The sequence below is a fragment of the Coturnix japonica genome, chromosome 5 (genome assembly GCF_054131305.1).
Source record: "Coturnix japonica strain WE chromosome 5, WE-NBRP24, whole genome shotgun sequence".
Taxonomy (NCBI): Eukaryota; Metazoa; Chordata; class Aves; order Galliformes; family Phasianidae; genus Coturnix; species Coturnix japonica.
The window spans coordinates 36,464,117-36,490,511 of NC_140667.1; the positions used below are offsets into that span (position 1 = coordinate 36,464,117).

General features: G+C 40.0%; 4 protein-coding genes and 1 long non-coding RNA gene across 14 annotated transcripts in view; 4 read left to right on the forward strand and 1 right to left on the reverse strand.

The window, feature by feature from the left end:
- GEMIN2 (gem nuclear organelle associated protein 2) overlaps positions 1–4,129 on the forward strand; it is a 5,557-nt gene extending 1,428 nt beyond the window's left edge. For both annotated transcript variants that reach the window (XM_085549187.1, XM_015865080.2), the window contains exons 4-10: positions 1,132–1,191; positions 1,355–1,465; positions 1,900–1,944; positions 2,453–2,521; positions 2,956–3,066; positions 3,283–3,341; positions 3,675–4,129. In XM_085549187.1, coding sequence (XP_085405313.1) covers positions 1,189–1,191; positions 1,355–1,465; positions 1,900–1,944; positions 2,453–2,521; positions 2,956–3,066; positions 3,283–3,341; positions 3,675–3,714 — 438 coding nt within the window. In that variant the 5' untranslated portion in view covers positions 1,132–1,188 and the 3' untranslated portion in view covers positions 3,715–4,129. The remainder of the gene's footprint in view (positions 1–1,131; positions 1,192–1,354; positions 1,466–1,899; positions 1,945–2,452; positions 2,522–2,955; positions 3,067–3,282; positions 3,342–3,674) is intronic.
- A 1,367-nt stretch (positions 4,130–5,496) lies between these two features.
- Positions 5,497–9,110, reverse strand: TRAPPC6B (trafficking protein particle complex subunit 6B). 2 transcript variants are annotated; one of them, XM_015865082.3, is made up of 7 exons: positions 8,954–9,110; positions 8,800–8,867; positions 7,800–7,917; positions 7,443–7,526; positions 6,924–7,017; positions 6,471–6,519; positions 5,497–5,814 (listed from the first exon to the last, which is right to left on the reverse strand). In XM_015865082.3, the coding sequence occupies exons 1-6, from the start codon at positions 9,032–9,034 to the stop codon at positions 6,488–6,490; spliced, it is 477 nt and encodes a 158-aa protein (XP_015720568.1). In that variant the 5' UTR covers positions 9,035–9,110; the 3' UTR covers positions 5,497–5,814; positions 6,471–6,487. The 2 variants fall into 2 exon arrangements, with proteins under 2 accessions (XP_015720568.1, XP_015720567.1); XM_015865081.3 differs by lacking the exon at positions 5,497–5,814 and having other exon boundaries at positions 5,963–6,519.
- Positions 9,111–9,996: 886 nt separating this feature from the next.
- PNN (pinin, desmosome associated protein) lies at positions 9,997–19,220 on the forward strand. The gene is made up of 9 exons (XM_015865061.3): positions 9,997–10,193; positions 10,340–10,411; positions 11,158–11,226; positions 12,538–12,610; positions 12,691–12,785; positions 14,823–14,898; positions 15,840–15,995; positions 16,085–16,223; positions 16,833–19,220. The coding sequence occupies exons 1-9, from the start codon at positions 10,081–10,083 to the stop codon at positions 18,113–18,115; spliced, it is 2,076 nt and encodes a 691-aa protein (XP_015720547.2). The 5' UTR covers positions 9,997–10,080; the 3' UTR covers positions 18,116–19,220.
- Positions 19,221–21,075: 1,855 nt separating this feature from the next.
- MIA2 (MIA SH3 domain ER export factor 2) overlaps positions 21,076–26,395 on the forward strand; it is a 29,677-nt gene continuing 24,357 nt past the window's right edge. For 7 of the 8 annotated variants that reach the window (XR_014946692.1, XR_014946691.1, XR_014946693.1 and 4 more), the window contains exons 1-2: positions 24,292–24,568; positions 25,935–26,068. Coding sequence is in view for 5 of the 8 variants with exons in the window: in XM_015865053.3 (XP_015720539.2) it covers positions 24,454–24,568; positions 25,935–26,068 (249 nt within the window). In the remaining 3 variants the exon portion in view is untranslated. Of the gene's footprint in view, positions 21,149–24,291; positions 24,569–25,934; positions 26,069–26,395 lie in introns of those variants that run through there. The other variant, XM_085549155.1, reaches the window with a different exon arrangement.
- On the forward strand, positions 21,461–22,526 carry LOC146760762 (uncharacterized). Its single transcript, XR_014946711.1, has 2 exons — positions 21,461–21,558; positions 22,396–22,526. It is a non-coding gene; the product is annotated as an uncharacterized LOC146760762 (long non-coding RNA).

Consider the following 26,395-nt stretch of genomic DNA (forward strand, 5'->3'; position numbering starts at 1 on the left):
CTTGCACATCTGTGCTTTAGGGGGGACAACCTTCTATCTTTCCTGCCATAAAGCCATGACATTTTGATCAGATGTTGCTAGTCAACTGTTTTAATTTCTTAATAAAAATAGAAAAATAAAATGTGAATATACTGTGAGGCTTTTAAACTTCTGATGAAACTCATTCCTGAGAGTCAACAGGAGGGGAGTCAACTCTTTGAAAAGGCAGATAACAGCAGGACAAGGGGAAATGGTTTTAAGTTAGAGGGAAGATTTAGGTTGGATGTGAGGGGAAAGTTCTTTACTATAAGAGTGGTGAGTGCTAGAACAGGCTGCCCAGAGAGGTTGTGGATGCCCCATCCCTGGAGGTGTTCAAGGCCAGGTTGGATGGCGTCCTGGGCAGCCTGGCCTATTATTAAATGTGGAGGCTGGTGGCACTGCCCGTGGCAGGGAGATTCATGACATTTTGATCAGATTCATGATTGGAGATTCATGATCCTTGAGGTCCCTTCCAACCCAGGCCATTCTGTGATTCTGTGAAAGCAAAAATATCTGGCAGTATTTACACTGAATGATACATAGCACTCGAGGGAGGACGGAAATCACTGTGATGTTACACAGTGACACTAAAATCAAGTGTTCTACGTTGTCCTGTAGAACTATAGAACAAGTAGATTTCAACCTCACCATGAGCTTCATATATGTAAAACACTGTCCATTTAGAGTCCTATGGGCACTAGTGGGAGCCATTATGTTCAGAAATACCGATCTGCTAAAATGGATTTGCAGTGTGGAGGTAGTGTTAGCACAGACTTTCCTACCACATTTGTATCTTGCTTTGACAGAAAAGAATTGAAGAACTGAGCAGTCTCTCTCTATACACTGTTCAAACAGGGTGTATATGAAGATTTTAAGACTAGTAAAACTTACTACTTAAAACGTCATGCAGTAGACTTTACAATTCCTTTGACTTTAATATTATTTCCAAAAACCCAGTATAAGAAACAGTTATATTTATACTAAGAGGCTTGAGGAATATGTGCTCAGTAATGCCTTTACTTATTTCAAAACATACTTTTTTAAGTGAAGATAAGATTATGGCTAGGATCCAATAACTGTAAAGTTAAAACTGATTTGGCTTTAATTATTCAGAGCCTGAACAAGCACAGAAATCACTGGCGGTCACAGGATTTGGACAGCAATGTTAACATGGTAAGTAGAATTCTTAACAGTTCTGTTTTTTCTAGTCATTACATTTGTGGTTAATTTTGTTTTACAGTGTAATTCAACAACTGGTGAGTATTATCATGTCTGTTCTTTGGTGTCTTCAAGATAGCTATATTTCACTGGTTTCAATTATTTTTGTTTAATTTAGCCCAAATTAGAGGATGAAGAAGGTTGGAAGAAGTTCTGCCTGGGTGAAAGAGTATATTCAGAAATAGATGCAGAATCTGACCATGAAAATCTAGGAATTGATTACATAAAGGTGAGTATAAGAGGACTCATTTTCAACTGTTATTTTCACAAATAACTACCAGAATCAACGCTACTGTTTATTATCACATTGTGCTAAATATAAAGCAAGCTGGCTGATGAGCCCAGTAAGACCCATTTCTCTTCCCTTTTAAGTTGAAATTGAGTGAAGCAGAGAACAAATCTATTAGTTCAGTCAAAATGTTGGGGGAGTTCCCTCATCTGTTCCCAGCTAAAACACGCTAATTCGCTGCTAGCTGAAGTTTTATCCATAGTCTAGTTTAGTGTTTTGTGAAGTAGCTCCCTGTTTTTGTACATGCTACTCTGTAACAGAATTCAAAATAATTACCAATTACAAATACTAACATTAAATGTTAGTAAGTTCTAACTTAGAAAAAAAGGTGTTTGTGATAACATTTCTGCATTTTCCAACTTGACTTTTTTCAGGTGGGCTTTCCTCCTCTGCTAAGCATTGTAAGCAGAATGAATCAGGTAAGCCTACATCTTAAGCCTTCCTCTTAGAACAGCATAGTGATATTGCAAAAGTTAGTACTTCCTGTGTTCCAGCAGTTGCATAAATCTCAGCCATTTTTCTGTACTAAGGTGATAGTTTATTCCAGCTGCTATTCAGTGTACACTTACAAGGAAAAAATATTATCTCACCTTTAACTACAAACAGTTATACCAGCAAACATTTACTGTAACTAGATGTAAGTGTATTTTCTCCTCATAATTTCTTTATAGAACATTCTAATGTTTGAGTGCATCTTTTAGGGGCTTACAGTGTTTAAGTTAAGTTAAATTTAAGTTAAAGTTACATATAATCTCACCCTGAACTGAACGCCATATAGAATTACAGCCAAGTAGAAATATATAATGTTTCTGTATTTAAAGACAAAAATCACATTTGCTCTTTACATAATATAATCCTTTGGGCAGAAGGACAGCAAAACAAAACTCTGTAGATATCGCATTGTGTCTTTATGTTTCTCTTTTGAAGGCCACAGTAACCAGTGTCTTAGAATACCTGATAAGCTGGTTTGGAGAGAAAAAATTTACTCCGGAACTGGTAATTCTTAATTTTGTTCTAACTACTTGCATGTGAGCACATGAAACAAGGGATACATTATACTCTCTTCTCTGTGAAATTACTGTAGTTTCCAAATAGTTTTCTAGATCCGTGCACTGTATTCAGTTGTTCTCAAAACTCGCCTGACTAGATACTACATTGAACATACGCAGAACTTTTTGAAAGGGTAATTACAAAACAACAGATACAGATCTTTTAGGTACTGCTCAAACTCCTCTGTTTCATTTGCTCCCCACAATAACTTAATCTGCAAGGTCGAAAGAGAGGTGGGGAGAAAAGAGGTTCCCATGATGTTATGATGTGGAACACCAGTAACCAAAAATCATAAAACCGTGATATCAGGTTAAGTTTTCAGTGTGTAAAACTTCAAGGAAATGCCCATAATTAAAAACTCACTATTTAAATCCACACAGGGTAGATGGTTTTATGCACTGTTGGCATGCCTTGAAAAACCTTTGCTACCTGAAGCTCACTCCCTCATTCGACAGCTGGCAAGGCGATGCTCAGAAGTGAGAGTACTAGAGGTAAGATTTAATTTAATGTTCTGCAAAGGACCGTTTGAACTTCACTAATTATCAAGAGAATGATTTTTCAGCTCTTGAATTCTTGGCAAATTATTTTTCACATTTGAAGTCTACTAGAAAATGAGAGGAAGACTACAACATATAACATGGCAGGTAACCTTTTTCTAGTGGATGTGGTTAACAGAGGAACTGTTCTGGTATTTATTTCTCTTTCAGGAAAACAAGAACGAAGAGCAAGTATCAGCTCTGAACCTGTTAATCTGCCTAGTTAGCAGGTAATGCAGACTACAGATATAAAATAGCAGAGCATGTCCAGAATAAGTGTGATTATCCTTGTGCTAACATAGATTCCTTTAAAGTGAAAGTCAGTCCAAGCAGTCTGGATATATGTAGCAGACATACTTAGTTACAAGGACTCCAGACAAATCTAAGACTAAAACAGAGGAGACACACTAGTTTTCTTTGGTGAGCTCCCTCAATCATGAAGTTATAAATATGATAGAAATACTAAATTAAAACCTGGAAAGCAGATAGTCTAACAAGTCAGATCAAAGTAAGGAGTGTGTTGCATTAGAGTCTTCTTACTGTATTCCATTTCTCTCCCCTAGGTACTTTGATCAACGCGATTTAGCTGATGAGCCCTCCTAGACTTTTTTGAGAAAACCATTTTGTGTTGCCATAGTACAACCAGCGTACAGGTCTGAAGCATGCAGTGTCTTCCTGTGAAGTACAATACAACTTCTTCAGAGCACCCTCAACATAGTAATATATTTGGAACAGCTACGAGTAACTTAAGCTGATCTTTAGCATGAGGGTACTACTCTTCAGTATCCTCATCATAGAATGGTCCATGAATCATCTCTTGTTATCCCTCAAACAACTGTTGTAGTGTAGTAGATTGTTCATTATAAATTTTTACCATCTGAGTAATCCTGTGGATGCTGCCATTAGGTAAAGACTTCTAAGTTTAAGCAGATGTCACAGACGACTGTTCGTTACCTAACACACAACCCTCGAGGTCTTTTTTTAATAAAACTGAAACATACCTTAAAGTGTTCTTAAACATTGTGGCTATTCTCAGTCTTCATAGTACTTAACAACTGCCTTCAGAACTTCAGAAGCCTACACAACTGGGATCCAATGCGTTTTTTTCAGGATATAGTTCCTGAACTTAAATACTACTAATGAAGTACAACTATAGCCAGTGAATTACTGATACAATTATGTTACAAAAACATAGAGGGAGGTAGTACATAGATTTCCTGAGTAATAGTTTGCTGCTTTACAGTGGAAAGTAGCAGAAGCCAGGGGAAAAGGCACAGCTGTACTCAGTACTCTTCAACAGAAGCATCTATTAAACACAATAGACAAACTTATTTTCTGTATGGTATCTTGACAAATACATTAGCTCACCTACTTGACTTAACATATTGAACAGGGAGTGCTTTGCCAAGAATATTGGTGTCTGTTTCATACATACATGATTCTGTTGGGTCCTAATTATCTTCAACAATTGAAAATCCAATTTAAAGGAACTCTGATTTCTGCTGGTAACAGCAGACTGATAGACAGCATTGAATTCCACACTGTACAAGAAACAGATGTCAGTCCCTCACTATTTAACAAAGACAGTTCATTAAGCACAAGTTACTGGTTAAGCCTTTACTGTAACTTGGGATTATTAGTGCTTTTTTACATGGAACAGTAATCTTAGCTGTCAAGTGAAAATGAAAGTAACTACTACAGTTTTAATTCTAGAGAAGCAAATTACAAAATGGCCTGCCAAGGTGTGTGGGCCTAATGGGTGTCACTGAAGCATCCATCTATTAGGCACAGTGCAAGTCCATGCCTTTAATAACAGCATTTTAAAACAGCATGAGTTGGCAACTGAAGAACCCATAAAATGCACTCAGGAAGAATAGTAGTTAGCTAATTCTCTAACCTTACAGTTTCAGAGAAGCCTGATTTGTATGGGTGGACAAACACAACCTCCCTGTAAACTACTAGTGTAAGTGCTCAGTGTTTTCAGTCACAAAGCTGATCCCCACAGAGTACCAACTGCCACGGTTACTTTTATCTCTGCTAGGTCTCTAAACAGCACAGTGGCATTCTGCTGGTGCTTTAGATCTTTCCTATCTTTTTATTTATTATTATCCAGTTTCAACTAATCTGACCATTCACAGTACCTGAAAAGATCTGAATTTGTTCACTTCTTAAGCTCAATTACAATAAGCCCCTGGTTATCATGTCTGTAACCTCCAGCTTGCCAGCACAGATTGATACGCTACGAAAGGCAACTATCTAGAGAAGGCTTGATCCTTTACAGCTTCAGAACTTCCTTAGAGCTTACAGAAGAACAACTTCCAGTGCTCCTGCCCAACCACACAATTGGATAACATACACAGAAGATGGTTAAAGCAGACAAAAACGTTGTTCTAATGCATTATTCTTTATATCTAGCCTGTTATTTGCAGGTCTCAAAGCAGAAACTGAATCACTATCACAAGACATTCTCACATTTCTGAAAGCATAAGGCCTGACTGCCAACAGAAAAGTCTTACAGTAGAATTTGCTTTAAACAAGGTGTTTTCATGCTTACCCACAGCAAGATACATATTGTTACACAAAACTTGTAACAAGAAGTATCAAGCAAACCTCAGTCTCCTCTAGGATCTTGGTGATGACTTTATAGCTTCTTGCTGGCTTAATCATCTTCCTGCACACACTCATTACAGAAGTGAGTTGTAGCTAACAATTAAAAAAAAAAAAAAGAACATTAATACTGAATTTATGCACAATAAACTAAAGCAAATTGCCTTTGTTGGATGTAGATGTTCTTAGCTGTACAATTCTTCTGATGCAAAAAAAAAACCAACAAACCAACCAAAACCAGGCATTAATTTTAGAAGCATAGGATATACCTTTATTTTTGTAGAAATAAGTTATCTTTATTTGCTCATATCATTTCTATATTCCACTGGATGCTGTTAATTGAGTGTTGATTTATGCAGTGATTGTTCCCTCAGGATAATAGACAGTTGCTGCCACACAGTAAGGAGTGATTACAGAAAGGCAGCAGTTTGGCATTTCTTAGGAGACACAAAACACATTTGTTTCTTATACCAAGTCTTCAATGTGACCTTACTCTGTTCTTAAAATCTATTGTTTGATTTAGTACTACAAAGCTTTTGTTGGCAACTTTTGAGAAGACAGTTTTCACCATGATGGACATTAATATGTTGGTATAGAATTAATTTCATACTGAGATACGAGAACAGTGTTATTTTAACAAACATTTATTATATACTTTGGAATTGTGCTGCGCAGTGTTATAATTTACACGCTACATACAAAGCTGAACCAAGATACCAAAACCACAGACAAAGGATTTTGAAGGTGGATACCCAGATTTGAACGTGCTCTACATTTTCTGTATCATCACCTGGAATTTACCTGCAAAGAGAATGCAAAGTCAGACCAAAGCATTAGATTTATTATTCCAAGTAGCTACTTCCTTTTCATGGCTTTGTTAAAACATTACTAAGGAACATTTCAATCTTCTAGCTCCATCTTAATCAGCTTGTGTAGCTAGAATGGACTTCACTTACTACCTTTCTTACTGACTTCTAGAAATAAAAGACCACAATAAGATTGATTTTATCTTCAATTACTACAGTAGAGTTCTGCACGTATGCCCTTTTCCATCTGATGCCTCCAAATGGAAATGTAAGTTTGTAATGTAGCTTTTCACTTTAATGTCACAGAGGTTCACTGTCATTATTTTTTAACAGTAAAGTGAAGTTGGTAACTAAAGTTATCAAATGAACTAATAACAGAGTGCTATGAGAAGTACTTACATGCAGGCATTGATGAAACTTCAGCCGTTACAATACTCCTTATTCCCAAATTCGATAGGCCCCCTCTGATTAGTCCACAGGTAAATGCTAAATACTAAACATAAAGTTACATTTTAAGGGAGTTTCAGGGGTGAAGCTTGTTGGAAAATATTGATGAACTGATGACTTATCACTTTGACAATATAAAACTATGGAGGTTTTGTTATTGTTCAGCAATGTACTGTGACAGTGGCAGAAGTTTTTTCCTGAATGGCACACAGAATACAAACATCAGCTCAATGATTTTCCATTTGCATTCAGTAGAGCTCCCACCATCAACCAGTAACTCAAACGTAACGTTTCAATATCACTACGACTGTTTGTTGAAACACTGATCAAATAACTGCTCTCAAACAAGGTGCGTGTCTGGAAAACAGCTTCACTTTTGGTGGGTTTGTGTCCATTCAACTACAAAATGTCATGTTTTTATTAATGGACCAAGATGATTCAAATCGAACTCATAGATGCCAAGAAAAGTACCTTTGGTGCATGTTCTAAATACTGCTTTCCTGCAGACATTTGTGTCAAGAGACGAAATTTGTTGTCTTGTAGAACATAAATACCCTGTTGAAAGAAAGAAAATAAAAGGTTTTAATCGAGTCTGTAATGAGATGTAAGCAGAATTTTACCAATCAGTGTCACCACCAAGCAAACTGGAAAGTTTCTCAGCTGTTTTGTAGGGCAATGTTCAGCAGAGCGCATCTAAAAACTACAAGCACTCTGGGTTTCTTCCCAGCTAAATTAATCCTAGAGCAAGACAAACAGAAAATCCACCAATAACACAAGACAGTGGTACTGTTTTGTAACTTAAGTCCTAATCTGGAGCGTTATTAGTACCTGGTGATTAGTCCTTAGGTTGTCTATTTGTTTTTTGAATACGGTCGTCCAAAAATCTTTGCAAATGAACTTCATAATATCTAATTCATCCTTGAACCTGGCTGTATCTTTTGTAAACCTAAAAGGCGAGGGAGAAATATGTCAGTAATGAGTGTATGTGTAACAACTTGACTGATTAAGCAGAAAAATACAAAATAATACCAAAAAAAAAAAAGGGTTGTACAACATTACTTTTGAGAACATTACAGAGATGAATGTTCCAGCTATTGTGCTAGCATCAGTCAGCTTTCACCATGTATTATAACTTAAGAGTAACATAGTTTTATCTTGCAGATATGCAATGCTATAAATGAGTTTGAACTATGCAGTCATTAAAGACAGCTATAGTACAGAAAGATATCTTAACATAAAGCTCTCATATAGAGTGCTGGTTGGAAGGACTCCTTCAAATATTGAAAATATCAGAAGAAAAGAATGAAGCCAAACACGTTAATGCACAGGAACAAACACACAAAGCTTGTCTTCTAAGAAGTGCCTTCCTTCTGCAGTTCTCCCCCTGTATTCTCCCTGATGGTCTTTGCATCGCTTTGATCAACTCTTTTCTCAGGTAACAGCGATGTAGGATGAGGGGTAATGGCCTTAAGCTATGCTGGGGAGGTTCGGGCTGGATATTAGGTAAAACAAGTAATATACAAAGTGGTAGTGCATTGGAATGGGCTGTCCAGGGAGGCGGGGGAGTCACCATCCCTGGAGGTGATCAAGAACCGTGTTGGTGTGACACTGAGGGACATGGTAGGGAGCTCACGGATAGACTGGACGGCCTTAGGGGTCTTTTCCAACTTTAATGACTCTGTGATCCTATGAAAACATGACATCGGGAGCTCAGGATTCTCCTCACAGCCTGAGACTGAGCAGCGAGGCACCAAGACCCAAATGGCCCACGGGTCAGAGGGGCCCTCAGGAAAGGGAAATCGTGCCAATTACAGAACTACAGACCCACCTCTCGATCAGTCCCTGCCCGACGCGGAATCCCATGCTCTCCAGTTTGGTGGTGCAGCGGCCGTTCTCCTGCAAGACACAAGGGCGGCCGCCGCCTCAGCCTCGGGGCCGGCCGCCGCCTGACGGCCTCTGGGGCGGGCAGCGGCCCCACTCACCCCTTCGCCTTGCTCGGCGGCGCGGTACAGCCCCGCCACCATCTCGTTGTGCAGCAGCAGGAACAGCGCCTCGTCCGCCATGGCCGCTCCCCTACGGGCGGCCCCCGCCCGCCGTCACGGCAACGGCCCGCAGCCAACGGGAGCCGCTGCGCTGCGCTGCGCTGCGCTGCACCGCCCCTTCCGGGAGCGGGAGGGCTCGGGGCCGGGACCGGGCGAGGCGGAGTGATTCCGGGGCGGGTATGAGAGAGGGGAAAGCGCTCGTGTAGTGGTGGTTGTTTTACATCGCCTTCAAAGCGGCACTTTCTGTTCAACCTCCATTTCCTGCCTCTGTAAGATGGCAACCGGTGTGTGCCCCGGTGGCGCAGTGGTTAAAGACGCCGCCTTGCAACACTGGGGCCCGGGGTTCGAATCCCCCTGTGGCGCAAGTGATAGAAGTGCCGCTCTGCTACGCAGAGGCTCGAATCCCGGGGGCTGGACTCGATGATCTCTAAGGTCCCTTCCAACCCGCACGAGACTGTGAGACTATGAGAAACCGGCGGGGTGCAGCCTGAGCGGCCGCAGCCAAAACGGCACCGTGTGCAGTGAGAACGGCGGGCAGCGGAGGGCGAACACAGCACAGTACAGTACAGTACAGTGCAGCGCAGCGCCCCGCGTGCTGCCCCGTTACACGGGATCACGTTACGCCGCGCGGGAGCGTACAACGCGGCTGCCCGCTGTAACGCCCCTCCTGATTGGTCCGTCAGGCACAGAGGCTGTGGTAGCTCGAAGGTGATTGGCTCCCACCGCAGGAAAGCGACGAAGTAACTTCTCGTTAGCCACGAGAGACGTCGCTCTGGCCCTCCCGCTTTGTGATTCGCAGAGCTGGCAGGCAGCGGCTCTCGGTGATTGGCTAAGAAAGATGTCAGTGTGTCTTTGAGCTTTGTGATTGGCGAACGAGTGCAGAGATTCTTCCCACGGGGGCGTACCCTCTCTCTTGCAGCTCGCCTATTGGCTGTCGGCGCTACCCGCCGCGGGGCTATTGGCTGCGCCGTCCGTTCCCTCGCGGAGCCGAGTGTTGGCTGCCGGGCGGGGCCTGTCCCGCCGTTACCCAGCGGTGCCTCGCGCCGTGCCCGGCTAGGCCGCGCGGGATGGCGGTGGCGGTGCGTGCGCTGCAGGAGCAGCTGGAGAAGGCCAAGGAGAGCCTGAAACACGTGGATGAGAATATCCGCAAGCTCACGGGCCGGGACCCCAACGATGTGAGGTGAGGGCCGGCTTACCGGGCTCCACTCGAGGAGGCCGCCCCCGCACCCCCGGCGCCACCCCGGGCCGTCGGGTTGCGGCCCCGCGGGGGGTGGGAGGGCGGCGATGGGCCGGGCGGTGCCAATGAGCGATGTGCTGTGTTCACAGGCCCCCGCAGAACAGACTGCTGGCCCTCTCAGGCCCTGGTGGAGGTAGGGGGCGAGGGAGCTTACTGCTGAGGTAAGGACATGCGGCTCTGCTGCTTTATCGCGACTCCGGGTTGTTATCATTGCGCGTTCTGTGTGCCGGCTTTGATCCGTGTGTTCACCGTAAGGGATCGGGAGCTGGAACAACGCAGTCAAGTGGGAGGCCTGCGGGAGCGCCCGGGGTTTCATAGCGGTGCCTGCAGTGCCCGGTTTGATCTTGGTGCCTTTTAGCGCTTCCAGCTGTTAGCCTTGAAGTTAAGGAGGACCTCCAGAATGAAGGGAGGTGCGCTCTGGTGTCCTGGGCCTCCTTCCTTTGAAGTGGTGCAAAATCACTGTCTTGGTAATTAAGAAACTGGTGGTGTTTCTAAGGAGAGTAGAAAGAATGGAAGTCACCGGGATTCATAAAACTCACATAGGGGGATTTCCTTTGTGAATTTACCTTTTCTGCCCTCCTTTATTTCTCAGCTCCATGGTAGAGCCAGAATCAAGAACAGACTCATGTTCAGTAGTTTCATCTTACCTGAGTACATGGGACGTTTCTTTACTTCTTTTAAATTTCAATATCAAATTGTTGCTGAGGCCTTAACGCTTAAGAAAACGAAACTTCTTGAACCTACTGAGGTAGCTTGTCTGAGTGCAGCAGCTCCTCTGAATAACTTTAAATGGGTTGATTCACAAACAGTGCATTTAAATACATTATTACTGCAGTAACAGTTGAATGAGTATAGAATTGAGTAAAATGTGTGCCTTGTTCTGAGATCATGAGTGGTTTCCTTTCAGGCGTGGATTCTCGGATAGCGGAGGAGGACCCCCAGCCAAACAGAGGGATCTTGAAGGGGCATCCAGCAGGTGGGTGGAAAGAGGGATGTGGGGACCCTGCTTTTAGTACAATTCTTGCACAGTGGAGATGCTTAAATGTATAATTCTTCCTTTCTTTCAAGGGCTTATGTTGCCCTTGGGGGAATCACTGGGGAGAGAACCATATGGGGAATTAAATAGTATATTTATGATGGGCAGAAAACTCAAAGGTGTTGAAATCTATAGCAAGTGCTGTAGTGAAGAGCACTTTTCATCCTTTAGGGAGGGGATTTCTTGTTCCTCATCCATTCTGCACAAAGCTCCTCCTTTAACTTTGTGGGCGTATTTGATGCAGGCTGTAGTGTATTCTTCAATTTTCTGAATATAGTTACAGCGTTAGATGCCGAATTCTAAAAACCTGATTAAAAAACTTATGCTAAGCAAAGCAGAAAACTTATGCAGAATTTAATACACCAGACTGCAATATTAGCCCAGACTTGTTTAACAGTAGACACAAATTGTGACTGGGATTTCCCTTTCGTTAATCTTAATACCTCCTGTGTGACAGTTTGTGCAGAAATTGGAGGCTTTCCCAAGTGGATGCAGATCCATCAGATGTGGCTTTGGCCATAGGGAGCTGCATTTTTCTGAGTACTTAACATGCAGTGGTAAATCTTGACAAAAGCAACACTTGCTTTTGAATTTTTGAGTTATACAAAATATATATTGTGAAATGCTTTACTGGCAGCAAACTGCTATGCCCCAGAGCAAAAGCTGAGAATAAGTTTAATACATTACTGAGCTGTTATGTGTTAAAAACCTCAGGTTATCCAAGGGCTCAGGTCCCTGCTAATTGCTTTGTCTGTCCTTAACTGATTTTCAGGTATTTGCCTAGGTAACCTCAATAGCTTCTTGAATTTGAGAAAATCTTAATCTCCATATCTTAGAGTCAGGGTACTATGAATAGGCTGAGGCTGGACTTGATGATCTTTGAGGTCTTTTCCAACCTGAGTAATTCTATGATGCCTTGATGCTTCTAAATCAAACTCATATTTCTCTTACCCAAATAAACGTTTTAGATACTCTGGAAAAAGAAAAGCCCAAATGAAACAAAATCCAAAGCTGTGCTAAAAAGTCAAATAGTGCAGTAATGTGGGTTCATCATTTTTACTTTAATACCAAAGTTATATTAAAACTTAAATCACTTTTCTCACCTGCTACATTAAAAAATTTATCTCTTGCCACTGTTCTGATCAACGGTTTATAGGAATTGTTGATTCTGATGACTATATATGCTGACTTGTGTAGATGCTGTTGTTAATAAATGTTCTCCAGTGGCCAGTAATGCTTTTTATTCCTCAGGCTGGGTGGAGAGCGTCGGACCAGAAGAGAATCACGCCAAGAAAGTGACGGAGAGGATGATGATATTAAAAAGGTAACTCACAACAAAGGGAGCTGTGCAGGAAAAAAGAAAACGTTTACATGAACTGAGTTGTTTGTATTTCTCCATTGTAGCCAGCATTACCATCTTCTGTTGTTGCTACCTCCAAAGAGCGAACACGTCGAGACCTTATACAAGATCAAAATATGGATGAGAAAGGAAAACAAAGGTATGCAGCTGTCTCTTCATGCATTTATGTAATGCTTCAGTGTCCTAGCCTAGAAAGTAACTTTAGATTTTAAAATGCATTAAACGGATGCTGTTATGTATCAAATATGGTTTTGAAGATGTACCAGAATAGTGTAGATTTGATTTAGATAAATATTGTCTCAAAGTATTTGTAGTGATAACACTTCATTCACATAACACAGCTGACAGGGATTCTGCTTTGCAAACCACCTACAACAATAAGATTATTATTATATCAGATCGTGATTTAGTAGGTCAACTTAATTGGTTACTTTTGGATTGTTAAAACAGGAAATAAACCCAGAATGTGACTATAGGGACATCCACTCTGTTGTGCTTTGTGATAGAGGAGATTGCTCCAATGTATCTTGGAAGTAACCAGTTCTTCCTGAAATACCTTTATAGCTAGTAAAGATACATCTTGAAGGGGCAATTGCCAAAGACAACACAGGTGATTCTTAGTACTATTTCTTGTTTTGTTGGCTGAGAAAAGGTTTTTGAGTGTGCAGTTTTCTTTTCTGCAGAGTAGCTCCTTCATGGGTTTCTGTGTTACTGCTTTCAGGCTTGTTGCTGTGCATACAGTTTGACATTCTTTTTGCCTCTCTTGAGATTCTTAGTGGATACATCTCCTTATTGTGTGTGTATTAGAGTAGGTTTGTATTAGAGTAGCTCTCTAAAGCTCTTGTTAAGATGCAGTTATTTTGGGAAGAGTTGTTGGAAAAGCAGATTTGCAGCAGTATCCAACCTCTTGGATCTCCAGTCAGCAGCCTACCTGGTGTCATAATTATTTGTGTCCCAAGTAGAAGCTGAAATAGTGAACTATTTTGAACTTCTGTGATGAGGATCAGGGATCGATTAGAACAAAAAGACACTTTGTTGTTTGGTTTTTTTTGTAGTGACAATGTCACTAATGCAGCTGTTGCTCCCATCATGAGCTCTCAACTCTTTCCCTACAGAAGGACTGGTAGTGGACTTTTATAGGGCTTCTTGCACAAAAAGTTTGTCTGTTTGAAATTGTAGTTTTAGCATTTTGCTTTTGGATTGTATTCTGGGGAGATGAGGAAACAGTGTTGACCTGTGTGTGACTACTATTGGAAAGAGGCCCTTCAGGAAGACGGCATCCATTCAAGTCTGGCTTTGCTCAGGATCTTCTGTGTTCCCATTCATATACAGATACTCTTGGTCAGGTAATCCCTGGCTTTCAGTTCTTTAACCGTTGCTGTTTTTGCTGTTTCATGAGCAATTGGTTTCACCACTGCATTGCCAGGTTTGTGCCACTGGAGGAGAGTAGAGCCTTGGGGTACTGAGTGAGAAGGGCAGTCTTCTTTGTTCTAATTAGGTGGAAGTTCAAGGCAAGTAAGAAAGTCAGCTCCTTGCTGTAAAGGCTTAATTTGGGATTAAATGGAAAAAAGAGAAGGTGAAATTCAGGAAGTTAGTTCAAAAGATGGGGATTCCTTGAGGAATTTTGTTTATATACATTTCTTCAAGTGCCCTTAATTAGATGAGAAGAATTCTGGCGTGCAGCATTTTATTATATAAGATATTGTTAGATTGTGGCAGGTAGTCTTTCGCTCCTCTGTCGCTACATTACTTCTTAATCCCCTCAGTGGCATGGGGATGTACTTCAGACAACTTAACAACCTTACAATTCAGTGCCTTTTTGAAATCTCATGCTGTATTTACTCAGCCTTTTCTTCCATGCCCTCCTCTGGGGCTTTTTTTTTTAATATTAGTGTCGTTATTTTCAGATGTTTAGGCTCCTGATTTTCCCAGTGCTGTCTGTGCTTTGTGACAGATAGGTGCTCTGTCTTACTCTTAAGCAAAACATGATATCTTGGTGTAAGTTATATCCTCGACTGCTGGCAGTCAGTTTGTGTTCTATTGCTAGTGGTCTTGTGTGGTGCTGAGCCTTTAAAAATAACCATCTGTGACGTGGAAAAGTTTCTCTGACTGTTTATACAAACATAAATCTTTGGTGCTTGAACTGAATCTCAAACTTCCTTTTGTTTTTACTCAGGAATCGACGTATATTTGGCTTGTTGATGGGCACTCTTCAAAAATTTAAGCAGGAGTCCACAGTTGCTACTGAGAGGGTACTTATTTTTAGTTCTATAAATCTTTTGATTGTGAATAATAAAACCATATTGTGTGATTAAACTGCTCTAAATAGCAATGAAGATTTCCATAGTGTGGGCTGCAGATGTCGCAAATTGGTAATGGTACAAATAGATTTTTATTTGCTTTGATTTAGTGGAATTGAGGTGGGGAAGCAGGAAAGAGACTGTAGTGATTTAATGACGCTGCAACACTTTCTGACCATTGCAGAAGTGGTAATGTGGTGATCTGTGTGTGCTTCTTAATCTCAGTTCATCTTTAAAACATGTAAAATTCAAAATAAATCCTCTTTTCTTATTGATATTACTTCTAAAATACCTGAAATTTAATCAGAATTATACAGAAATGTATTTGAACAGGTAAAGCTATACAAGTGGCTGTTTGCCCTATGGTAGAGAAAATGAGCATTCCTAATTTTAACAAACAAGTGCATGACTGTATTGAATTGCACATCTTGCATGGCTTAGTATTTCTTTTTTCCTTTGTATGCCCACTTGAATAGTGGAGGCTATAAAGCTTCTTACTGTTGTCCTAGGTGGGTTATTCAGTTAAGAATAATATTTACTTGTAGATCATAAGTAGTGTTTAAATGTCTGGCTTACAGTGTTGATACTGATTACTTTGAGATTCAGTATTTGGATACCCTACCGTTTAATCTAAATAGTATTGCTCAAGAAGTTCTCTGCCTTCTTGCCTTTTAACTAGGAAACAATTACAAGAGATGGTCTAGCAGTATGTTAGAGTAAGAAAAACTGAGAGGTTTCATTGCCTGCAATTTAGTAGATTAAGTAGATAAAGATTATTTGTTCTTTGGGAATGCCTTTAACAATATAAGTAATTTACTTTAGTGGTACCAAACCAGGATGCTTTTTTGATTTAGGGGAAAAAAAATACTAAGATGAATACTTCCTTATTTTAGCAAAAGAGGCGACAAGAGATTGAGCAAAAACTTGAAGTACAAGCAGAGGAGGAAAGAAAACAAGTTGAAAATGAAAGGCGAGAACTGTTTGAAGAAAGGCGTGCTAAGCAGACAGAGCTGCGGTTACTGGAGCAAAAGGTTGAACTTGCTCAGTTGGTAAGGTTCAGTTTTGCTCAGATCTTAGTGTTGTAGAAAACGTATATTCTTCTGTATCTTAGGGGATGTTTTTTTTTTTCAATTCTCAGCAAGAAGAATGGAATGAACATAATGCAAAAATAATTAAATACATAAGAACAAAGACAAAACCTCACTTATTCTACATACCTGGCAGAATGTGTCCTGCTACACAAAAGTTGATGGAAGAATCACAGAAAAAGATGAATGGTAAGTGTTGTTTATGATATGTGACTGCTTTTGTTCTTGCCTCCCTTTGGCGTCGGTTGTACAAATCTCAGTCTTTCTGCTTTAGATACAGTAATTTCATGGTTAGAGCAGACTGTGTTCTTGCATGGGTGTTCATCGTAAGTAAAAACATTACTCCTTCAGTGATTTAATTTTGTGCTTTAATTCTCTTACAAGGGGTGTAAATGTGAGCTGGGAAGAATGGTTTTTATAATGTTCTTTATGCGAACTTTGGTGCCCCGATGTATGCTGATGCAGCAAATTCATTTTCAGAAAGGCCTATTCTACAGATTGGAAACTGAAAAAAATTTAAAATTTATTTATTTTATTTAAAATACTGCAGGTGATGGTCTAGTCTTACTCCTAGCTTAGATGTAGGATTTTATTGTCCTAATGCTCAGCAGAGCTGTTTATCAAACTGTTTTGAAGTAACCTGTGATCATTATGCATTACTACTCACTACTTCAAAATGAATAAGGGTGAAGTTCTTAAAACATTTTGATCGCCTATTAGCTTATAGTTAAGGAAAAAATAGTCTTTAGTTTCTGTAGTCACCTTTCTGAAACTGTTGTTTGTGCATTTATTCCCTAGCGATCTTTGAAAGCAGGCGCAATGAATTTGCAGAGCAGATTAACAAAATGGAGGCCAGGCCCAGAAGACAATCTATGAAGGAAAAAGAACAGCAGGAGGTGCAGAATGAAGAAAAGAAGGAAGAACAGAACAAGGAGCAGGAAGAGGGTAAGGTGGTTCAGCAGGTGGAAGAGTTGGAGACAGGTAATCAGCACAATGATGTAGAAATGGAGGAGGTAGGGGAGGAAAAGGGAAAAATAGGTTCAGGGCATAGCGATGCAGAGAAGGAACAGGAAGAGGAAGAACAGAAAAATGACATAGAGATTAAAGTAGAAGAGGCTGCTGAGGTGAGGGAGAATGACAAGCAACAGGATAGTCAGCACGAAGAGGTCACAATTGTAAAAGAGGAAAATGAAAATATTCAGCCAGTGGATAATGAGCAGGATATGGCTGAAATGAATGAGGCAGATAGTGTAGAACCAGTAGATAATGAGAATGGCAAAGAAGTGGAACCAGAAATGGAATGTGATGCTCAGCCAGAGAAAATGTGTGATGTTCCTTCTCCTGAAAAGGAGAAAATTATCAAAACAGAAACCGAAGCCGAACCTGAAGACAAACAGGAGCGGCCACCTGAAGTTCAGCCAGAACCCATAGCTGAGGCCTCATCTCAGCCACAGTCTGTGCTACCACCACAGTCACCTCAGTTCTCTCAGTCTGTTCAGGATACAGAGCCCCAGGCAGACAAAGATGAAAATGCTGTGGTGTCTGTAAAGGTCGAGGCACAGGCAGAGCAGAATCAGACACTGAGTGCAGAAATAAAAAACAAGACTAGAAGTAGAAGCAGGGGTAGGGCAGGGAACAAAGCTGCTAAGAGCCATAGTCGCAGCAGCAGCAGCAGTAGTAGCAGTAGTACTTCAAGCAGCACTAGCAGTGGAAGTAGTTCCAGCACTGGCAGCACTAGCAGTCGGAGCACTTCCAGCAGCAGCAGCACTAGTGGGAGTACTAGCAGGGACAGTAGCAGCAGTAGCTCTACCAGCAGTGAAAGTAGAAGTCGGAGCAGAGGAAGAGGTCATAACAGAAACAGGAAACGCAGGAGGAGTGCCGAAAGGAAGCGAAGGGATGCTTCAGGAGTAGATAGAAGTCACAAGTCCTCGAAAGGTGGGAGTAGAGATACAAAAAGTTCAAAGGATAAAAGTTCAAGATCTGACCGAAAGAGATCTATATCAGAAAGTAGTCGGTCAGGCAGGAGAACTTCACGGAGTGAAAGAGACCATAAATCAGACAGGAAAGACAAAAGGCGTTAACAGAAGAGACCAAGCTTCCTTAGCCTAATCTTTGCAGCAGAAGATTATTTGAGTGAGAGGATTCCTTGTAAGGAGGAGGAGAAGGCTGCCTTAAGAATTGCATGCTGTAAAAAATCTTTTGGAAAAATGCAGACTGTTTACCAGGCATTCTTGTACTTTTTACATAATTTTGTAAAAGGTTACCTACCAAAATTATGTGAAGTTCCTGAAAATGTAAAAATAAAAGATTAACACTCCTTTGCATCTCCTTTTTTTTTTTTTTTTAATTAAATATGCTGTATTCATTAAGATCCTCTGTATATTTTAATAGGTGAAGCTTTAAGTTGGTGTGATCGCTTTTTCTGTATCATAAACTTTTTTTGTAGAAATAAATGTGCATTTTAAATAAATGGAGATGTCTTGTTGACACTTAAATTTCCCTTTTAGATCATATGTAAGGAGGCAATATTGCAGGAAACGTTAGAATTTTGCTTTTCCCCTCTATTCCTTGCAATAATGGGAAACTTAAGGCTCTCTAATCTCTCCAGTGCTAGATGGGAAGGGAAAGTAATTGCTTTGAATCTACGCCTTTTTGTTTTCTTCTGTAATCACAAATTCTTAGTCAATTCTATATTCCGGTTCTATGAAACTTTTTCCTGCGTGTAGGCAAGCAGTGATTAAATGTGAACACTTAAAGCTGAGCAAGATAGCTCAGATAGCTCAAGTCAGTCTGGAATACCGCTCTCACCTGCTTTCTGCAGGTACTTCGGTAGTGTACGTTTATGTTTTGAGGTAGTTGATATGTTTAGTATTGCTCCTTGCTTTGATGGACAATGGCAGAAAGACTTCAGCTCGCTTCTCAACCAAGAGTCTGTTTTAGTTGCAGTCCTATCTTTGATCCCTTCATACCACTAGGAATTATTACATTGCAGTGTTGGAGTTACTCGGGACTACCTAATGCTGACATTGTATGCGTGCAAGAATGTTTCCTGAATGTATTTAATAGAACACGAAGTGGTATGTTATCTATGAAGAGGAATTCTGTTTTATATGATTTTGTACGAAGAACAATAACATCTGTTGCTGTGTTCTGTACATGTGCAAATAAATGTGGCTTTGTAGACTACTCTCAATGCTTATGTCTGTTTCTGTAAGAGAAGTGTACTGCTTTTGTATGCTTAATGTCATAACTGCAGGTGACTGTACCTTACTTCTGTATCTAAAGTCATTCTTACAGATCTTAATTAATGTCTAATAACTGAATGTGAAACGCTGCTATAGTCTGGACTGTTTGGGCAGGAAGGGAATTCATCTCATGCTGAACCACAGCCTGGGGAGATTTCCAAATGGAAACAAGCAATAAGTTGATTTAAATTCATCAAATACTATGCATACACTTTTCTGGAACAGTGTGCACAGCTTTAGTTGGAGAGGGTGTTAATTTTTGGACACCTCTGTACTCAGAGTAGTGAGAGTTCTGAAGAACTGATCTTCATTGCTTACAGAAACATGTCTAGCAAGGGCTGAAGTTGGGATTTCTTCCAGGATGGATTTAAACACTGGGGAAACTCAGGTTTCTTTTCTCAATGAGTTCAATGTGTTATTCAGATTCTTCATCCATTCACTGCTTTGATATCCTATCTACTCTGCTGCTCTACAAGCAAAATTCCTCAATTCCTCTTAACCTCTAAGAAATCTGCCATACTTTCAGAGGACAGTGATTAGTGCATTTTTTGGGGGTGTGGGTTTGTTTTTGAAGCAAAACGTTCAGAATCTTAAGGTATTAAACAGCACTTTACCGCAAGGAGTGAATTTTTATCATGAGTAGCTGAGTAGGTGTTATTGCCTTGTGTGTTTCTAAAAGCCATTTGAAATGAGAAGTTAGCAGAAGCCATTCTAATTTTCTTGGTTTTGTTGTTGTTGAGACACATAACGTGAAGTACTTTGAAGGTTTGTGTTAGGCTTGAGATACCCAGTGTTGAGTAATACATTCTGTAGGTTTACTGAGTGGGCTTTAATAGCTAATGCTGGAGTTACACAAAGCTGCAGGAGTAGGCTGCTTCACAGAAGCAGTATTAACAGCATGTAAATTAAGTGGGGAGTCCTGGGATGTAAAGTAGGGAATGGGTTGAGTACATCTTAATTTTGTGTTTCAGGATGCTATTTGGGCAGCAATAAATTCTTGACAAGGTGAGAATGCAGGTATTTTGTTGCTACTAGAAAGCAGGTGATGCATTTGATAGTTCAGTTCTACTTTCAAGAAACAACTGCCACTGTGCTGGAAATGATTTTGCTAAGCATGAGCAGCTCAGTGCAACAAAACTGTTGGTAATGTTCACAAACAAGACCTGAGAAATGGCCGCAAGTTGTACCAGAAGAGGTTCAGATTGGACATAAGAAAGAACTTTTTCTCTCAGAGAGTTGTCAGTCACTGGAATGGCTGCACAGGGAGGTGGTGGAGTCGCCCTCCCTGGCAGTGTTCAAGAAGCATCTGGATGAGGAGCTGTGAGATATAGTTTAGTGGCTTGTGGTAGCTACAGTAATGGGAGGATGGTTGGACTAGATGATTTCATAAGTCCTTTTCAACCTTATGACTCTATGATTCCATAAATATTTAATGGCTGAATTTGGTGAAATAGTTTTGGGGTTCTGGGAATTAAGTGCGGATAGCACGTGAGTAGAAATGAGTAGTGATGAGTAGAGCTGAAAAAACAAATACCCTGGTCTCACTTCACTCAAGGAATATGAGCAATCAAGAAGGACAGAAGCTTACGAAGTTGAGATGCTTTATATGAGCAGGCAAGAAACCACATGTAGTGCTTGCATGAAGTGGTGCACCCTAGACTTAAATAGGAATTTAGAATACATACACAGACTTTTTTTTCCTACAGTGCTTTTATACTACGCGCACTGACTTCATACCATTTATATGTCTCCATTTTCTTCAGTCTTGATGGAGAGAGAAGCTGGAGGTCTCCAGGAATGTGCTGTTTTCCATGGTGTTCTACCCAGAGTCCTTGTCACAGCAGATTTTACATGGGCTGGTTGTGAACGGTAAGCTGAAATGTGACTGCATAGAATGTAAGCTTCTTCAAATGTGTGCTTCTTCACTTCACTGGGTTTCTTTGTGCTCAGAACAGTTTCACTGTAAGTATTCAGAGGAAACTTGGAAGTAGTTGGGTTTTTTTCCCAAAGAAATGAGATATTAGTATAAAAAAAAGCTCCAGTCAAATTAATTTCCAAAGCCAGTAAATATGCAAATAGATTTTTCCAGCATCATTTGTTCATAAGGAAAGTTCTTGTGTGTGATTCTGAGATCCAGATTTATCTGCTCATTTTGTAACTATTACAGGACAACAGGACAAACTTGTTTCTTTCCCAGATGTTTGAAATGGGCTTCCCTGCTCAAAGAAGTTTTTCTGGGACCACAGGCATTTATGATGCCATCAAGTGCCATGGCAATGGTATATATATTTAGCATACAGATATCTGTATTTTAGAAGATATAATTTTGCTCATTTTACTTTTTTTTTCCCCAATCTCAGTTACATAGAAAACCTGTATTTTACACAAACCTTGTTGGGGCTGTTTTTATGGTGGGGACAGTGTTCTAATATGTTACAAAACGTGAGACATTGAAACCATAGGAAAATATCATCAAGATTCAAAGTATTATTTCTAGAAATACACTGTTGCTGTGTTTCCGAGCCTTTTTGTGACAGGAAGCAGTAATTCTTTGCCTTGCAACTTAACAACATAGTTAAAAATACTTGGCTTAAAACTGGTTAAAGAATCACTGCCTGTTCGGATTCATTTAACTGGAAGAGGTGAGAATGAATTAGTGTTCCTTCTCTTCCTTTCATTTATCAGATTTAAAGAAAATGCTTGTTTGAAACAAATGTATATATATTTTTGCATGAAACATAATTCAATATAAAACTTGATCTGCACTTTTATCCAAACATCCTAAATCAAGAGAACTGTTTTAATATTCTTCTACTCATCTGTGCAATATTCTACACAGTGAAACCTTGCATTCTGTACAGAACCTTTTGATGCTATCATAAAAATATAATCAAAACTGTATGTAGTATTATCATAATATCATTTTTATGTTCTTACATACAAAATGACGTATTTGTAGCTCAGCAGTTAGAGGCACTAAAATCTAATTCCCAGAGATTTAATAATATTTTTAACAATAGTTCCTTCCTTCTAAGAGCTGTTGGAAATAGAATTTAACTTTTTGTTAGCGTTGTTTGTCTTTGCATGACTGATTGTACTTACATTTGTTGCTTCAGTTCTGCAGAAGGGTGTCTAACTTTTACTTGTCGAACAAACAAAGTGAAGTCTCACTCTGTCTAATGTGAAGTTCTCAACTTTGTCCTTTGGAAGCCAGCTATAATAAACTCCATCAACCTTTATCTTTCAATTAAGTTCAAAGGTGATTAGAAGCTATGTTTGTATAACATCTGCAAGTGTGCGATTTACACCCTGAAGAAAAGAATGTTTGATATGTATTTTGTTACTGAAGTTATGTTAAAGGTGCAAGTAACACGTAACAAAGATCAGGGCACTGCTAAGCAGCCTTTTAATAGCTTAAAACCTAGAAGAGTGATTGTCGAGACTAAGCTACACAATGAGCATTGCCCGCAGTAACTTGAAAACTGTAGATCAAATGAAACAGCTAGGATGGGCTGCAACAATTTTAGCATCTCCACATAAAGACCTGAGAATCAGTTTGTCCATATGAAAAGTCACAGCCATTTGAGAGATCTTATGACAAATACAGTAATAATGTGTAGATCTCAAGGTGTGGGTGACTCAGTTTTCTCTCCAGTGCAAACTTGCTGCCCTATGTAATTTCAAGTGTCAGAGAATTTGGCTTTTCATTTTTTAGGTGAACTGCCTTCATCTTATCAGGGTCAAAAAGGGACTGCTAGTCCTTCTAAACCCACAGTTGGTGTTTGTTTTATGTTCCGTGATTGGTAAGCAACATTCTGACTCTTCTGATCAGCTTCTAATCTTGCCAGTATAAAAATTCTGTCCTTCCAATTTTGTACAACGCTTTATACCAGGGTATTACCTAATACTGATGTCTTCTGTAGTCCTTCCCTCTCCCCAATACACATTTATGTGTCTGTTCCTTCTCATCAGTCTATCAAGGACCCCAGGAAAGGTTCCTAGTCATCGGTCCTCTAAGCATTATAAGATCCAGGGGAGTGGAGGAGAGAGAATATTGGTGCTGGGGATGGGGCACCATCAATTAGTGCTACTGAGAGGAGAGCACTGGGGGACGAATGTTGTGTTTGTCCCAGTGGGTACATGGGGCAGGAATCTGCCAGAGAACTCATAGCTGAGGCAGCTGGTGTGTCAGGTCATAGGAGAGGCTGTCTGACTATCAGGTCACGTAGCAAGAGAGTGGGGCAAAGTGTTAGATTGCAACTGGAGGACATCAGCTACTGTGATTTCTTTGTTTGCAGGACATTGCTGGTTAACGCGCCCCTGGTTGCAGTGCACTTTGTGCTCTCCTTCCCAGCCTCCCATAGATGTTTGCTGGCTCGTTGGTCTGGCTAAGCACCGGTATCTGGCAAGTTTGGGTTGGGGAGCAAGAGAGAGGGGAACTATGCAGCAAGTAAGACACAGCTTAGGCTCCCAGAAAGAAAAAGCCAAACAAATTATGTGCAGCTCATACTCAGGACTGAAGGAAGGGCAGGCCTACTCAGAAGTTCAGGGTAATGCTCTGAAGCAAAATTTGCTCCTAAAGCAAACCACTCTGTAGGTTCATATTTACAGCCCGACCTCATACCTACATAACCTGTGTATAATACCCTGCATAACTACTTTAAAGTATAATATATATTAGAGAAAACATTTATAACTCCACAGGGGGAGTTAGGGTTGCTAAGAAACAGAAGGTATTTCTTAAAAAGCAAGACATGCCATCTGCTTAGATCTGAAGCATTTCTCTCTGATAAATGGTGTGGTAACAATGTATGAAATTTATAATCCAACTTAAAATCCTGTGGTCATGATATGTCACAAATCCATCCATAATCCAGAAAACACGCAAAGGAAAACCTATGTGATAGGGTGATAGATAAATAGTGATAAGAGCAGAACCAGAGTTTCTTTGTATTCAAAACATCAGTCCAGCTACCAGGATTTGGTTAATTATTAAACGTATGCGTGTAATCAGGACACCTGACTTTGCAGTTTGTTAGCAGACTGAGTATAGTGTACTTCTGCTTAAAGCAAGAAGGGAAATGGGATTTATTTGCAACTTTTCGTTAGGATAAGAAAAATAATGTAGAATATTCTCACATTAATGCATCCACAGTTTCTAGATTTACTCAAAAATGTCAGGGATATTGGATCACAGAATTTTCCTTCTGGCACTTTCATTTTTGACAAGCCTACGGAGTACAAAGGTACTTTCAGAATGGAAGAAATGTGGTGATTGGGAATGCGAGAGTAAGTAACTCCCTTTTTTTTTTACCTAAAGGTGTCAGTGTATATTTAGCTGTTACAAACCACTGTGTTGAAATTAGAGATGAAGCACTGAATGAAAATGAGTAGACATAGAAAATCTTTGTCGTCAATATACTAAATATATGAATAACTGGCTTATCATTTTCAAACAAACAAACAAACAAAAAAAAAAAAAAAAGAGGAATATTCCTGAAAAAATCTACTTACTGGACTGTGTTGTGTAAGAATATAAAGATCGAAGTTCAGTCAGAAGAAAACAAAGTTCCTGAATAGGTCACTTTTCTCAGGTTTCCTCAAGACAGTCAATATAAAGCAATTTTAAAATAGTTTTCACTCATTCCTTACAGGTATATATATATAAAAATAAGAAAAGGGTAGGCTATATAGCAAGAAAGAATGTACATCTTTGTTTCATAGCCTGTTCTGCAATACTGTGTTTTTTTATTCTAAGCAAACTATTTCGAGTTTCTTGTTTGTTTGCTTGTTGTATAATCCTTTCTATGCAGCACACAGATGCATCCTTTATGTCTTTAAGAAGTAAGAGCAGTAACTGGTAATCGAGTTCCTGGGGATTAAATAGCTCTGCAGGAGGCAGTCAGGAAGCCACTGAATCACCAGTGGACAGCAATAAGTAACATGCAGGCATTTTCATACTAAATGCTTAGACCTCCTCGGCTGATAGCCTTATTTTCCTAGGGAGCCATCAGACTTCCCCAGCTTCTGGGTGCTCAGAGATGTCTGTCTGGGGATGGGCTCCAAACTGACTAGAGCACTTAAGCAGTGGTTTCTGGCGGTACACACAAATGGAGACAAAGAGAAAGCAAAGTCATTCAAATTGAATTTAATCGTTTGATTTTTATAATGTCTTTAAGGTTTTGCTGCTTAAGCTTACCTATTTTCTTTATAATATTAATATATCCCAAATAGCAGACAAAACCCGTACAATAACTACCAGATTTAACTTAGAATTTAAAAAATAAAAAATCAGAAATTTGCTTGAAAAATACTTTTAGCTGCTTAGATTTATGTCTAATAGTTGAATTTGCTAATTCCCCGCATGCATTTCAGCCTTGAAAGCTTGGAAGACAAATACTAAAAGCAATGGTGATATTGGGCAGGAGCTTTGCACCTTGGTGTCTGCAAAAAGCAACAGAAAAAAAGCAGGATAGAGGTTTAGAGGTTCTTTTTCCCATTCTGTGTTTTCAGTAACTTTCCACATGGTGATGGAGTGGTATCATTGTATCTTAACACTTCAATATATTAGTATATATCAGGGTTTTTCCTATCTGACTTCAAATGAAGCTATTATCATACTCACATGCTCCTTTCTCCCTATGTATTATTCCAGTGGCAATGAGCAGAGTTCAAGCCACTACAGACTATGTGGGACCTGACTGTCGGTATCTGAGCTTCAAAACAGGGGAGGAGATAACTGTATACTCCAAACTTTCCAGGAAAAATGAAGATTTGTGGATAGGAAGTGTAAGTATTTGAATCTGATAGACTTCCCACGTAAATAATTTAGATACTAAAATAATAACAAAAGCACTCTGCTTCCTTCTAGGGATTTTCCATCTCTTTTGTAATGTCAGCTACTCATGGGTCAACATCGTATTTGTGAGGTGGTTCATTGTTGTTATCTTTCTGTATAAGGAAAAATCAAAGCTGGCTGTCAATTACTCATTGAGAAAGAAAGCCCAGATCAGAATCCAACTTTTTTGACTTCTCTTCTGATCATTTGGTTGCAATGATTGCATCCAGTTCCCTTAAGAACATCATGGTCTGTTGGGTCAGGTCTGCTGGTAATGA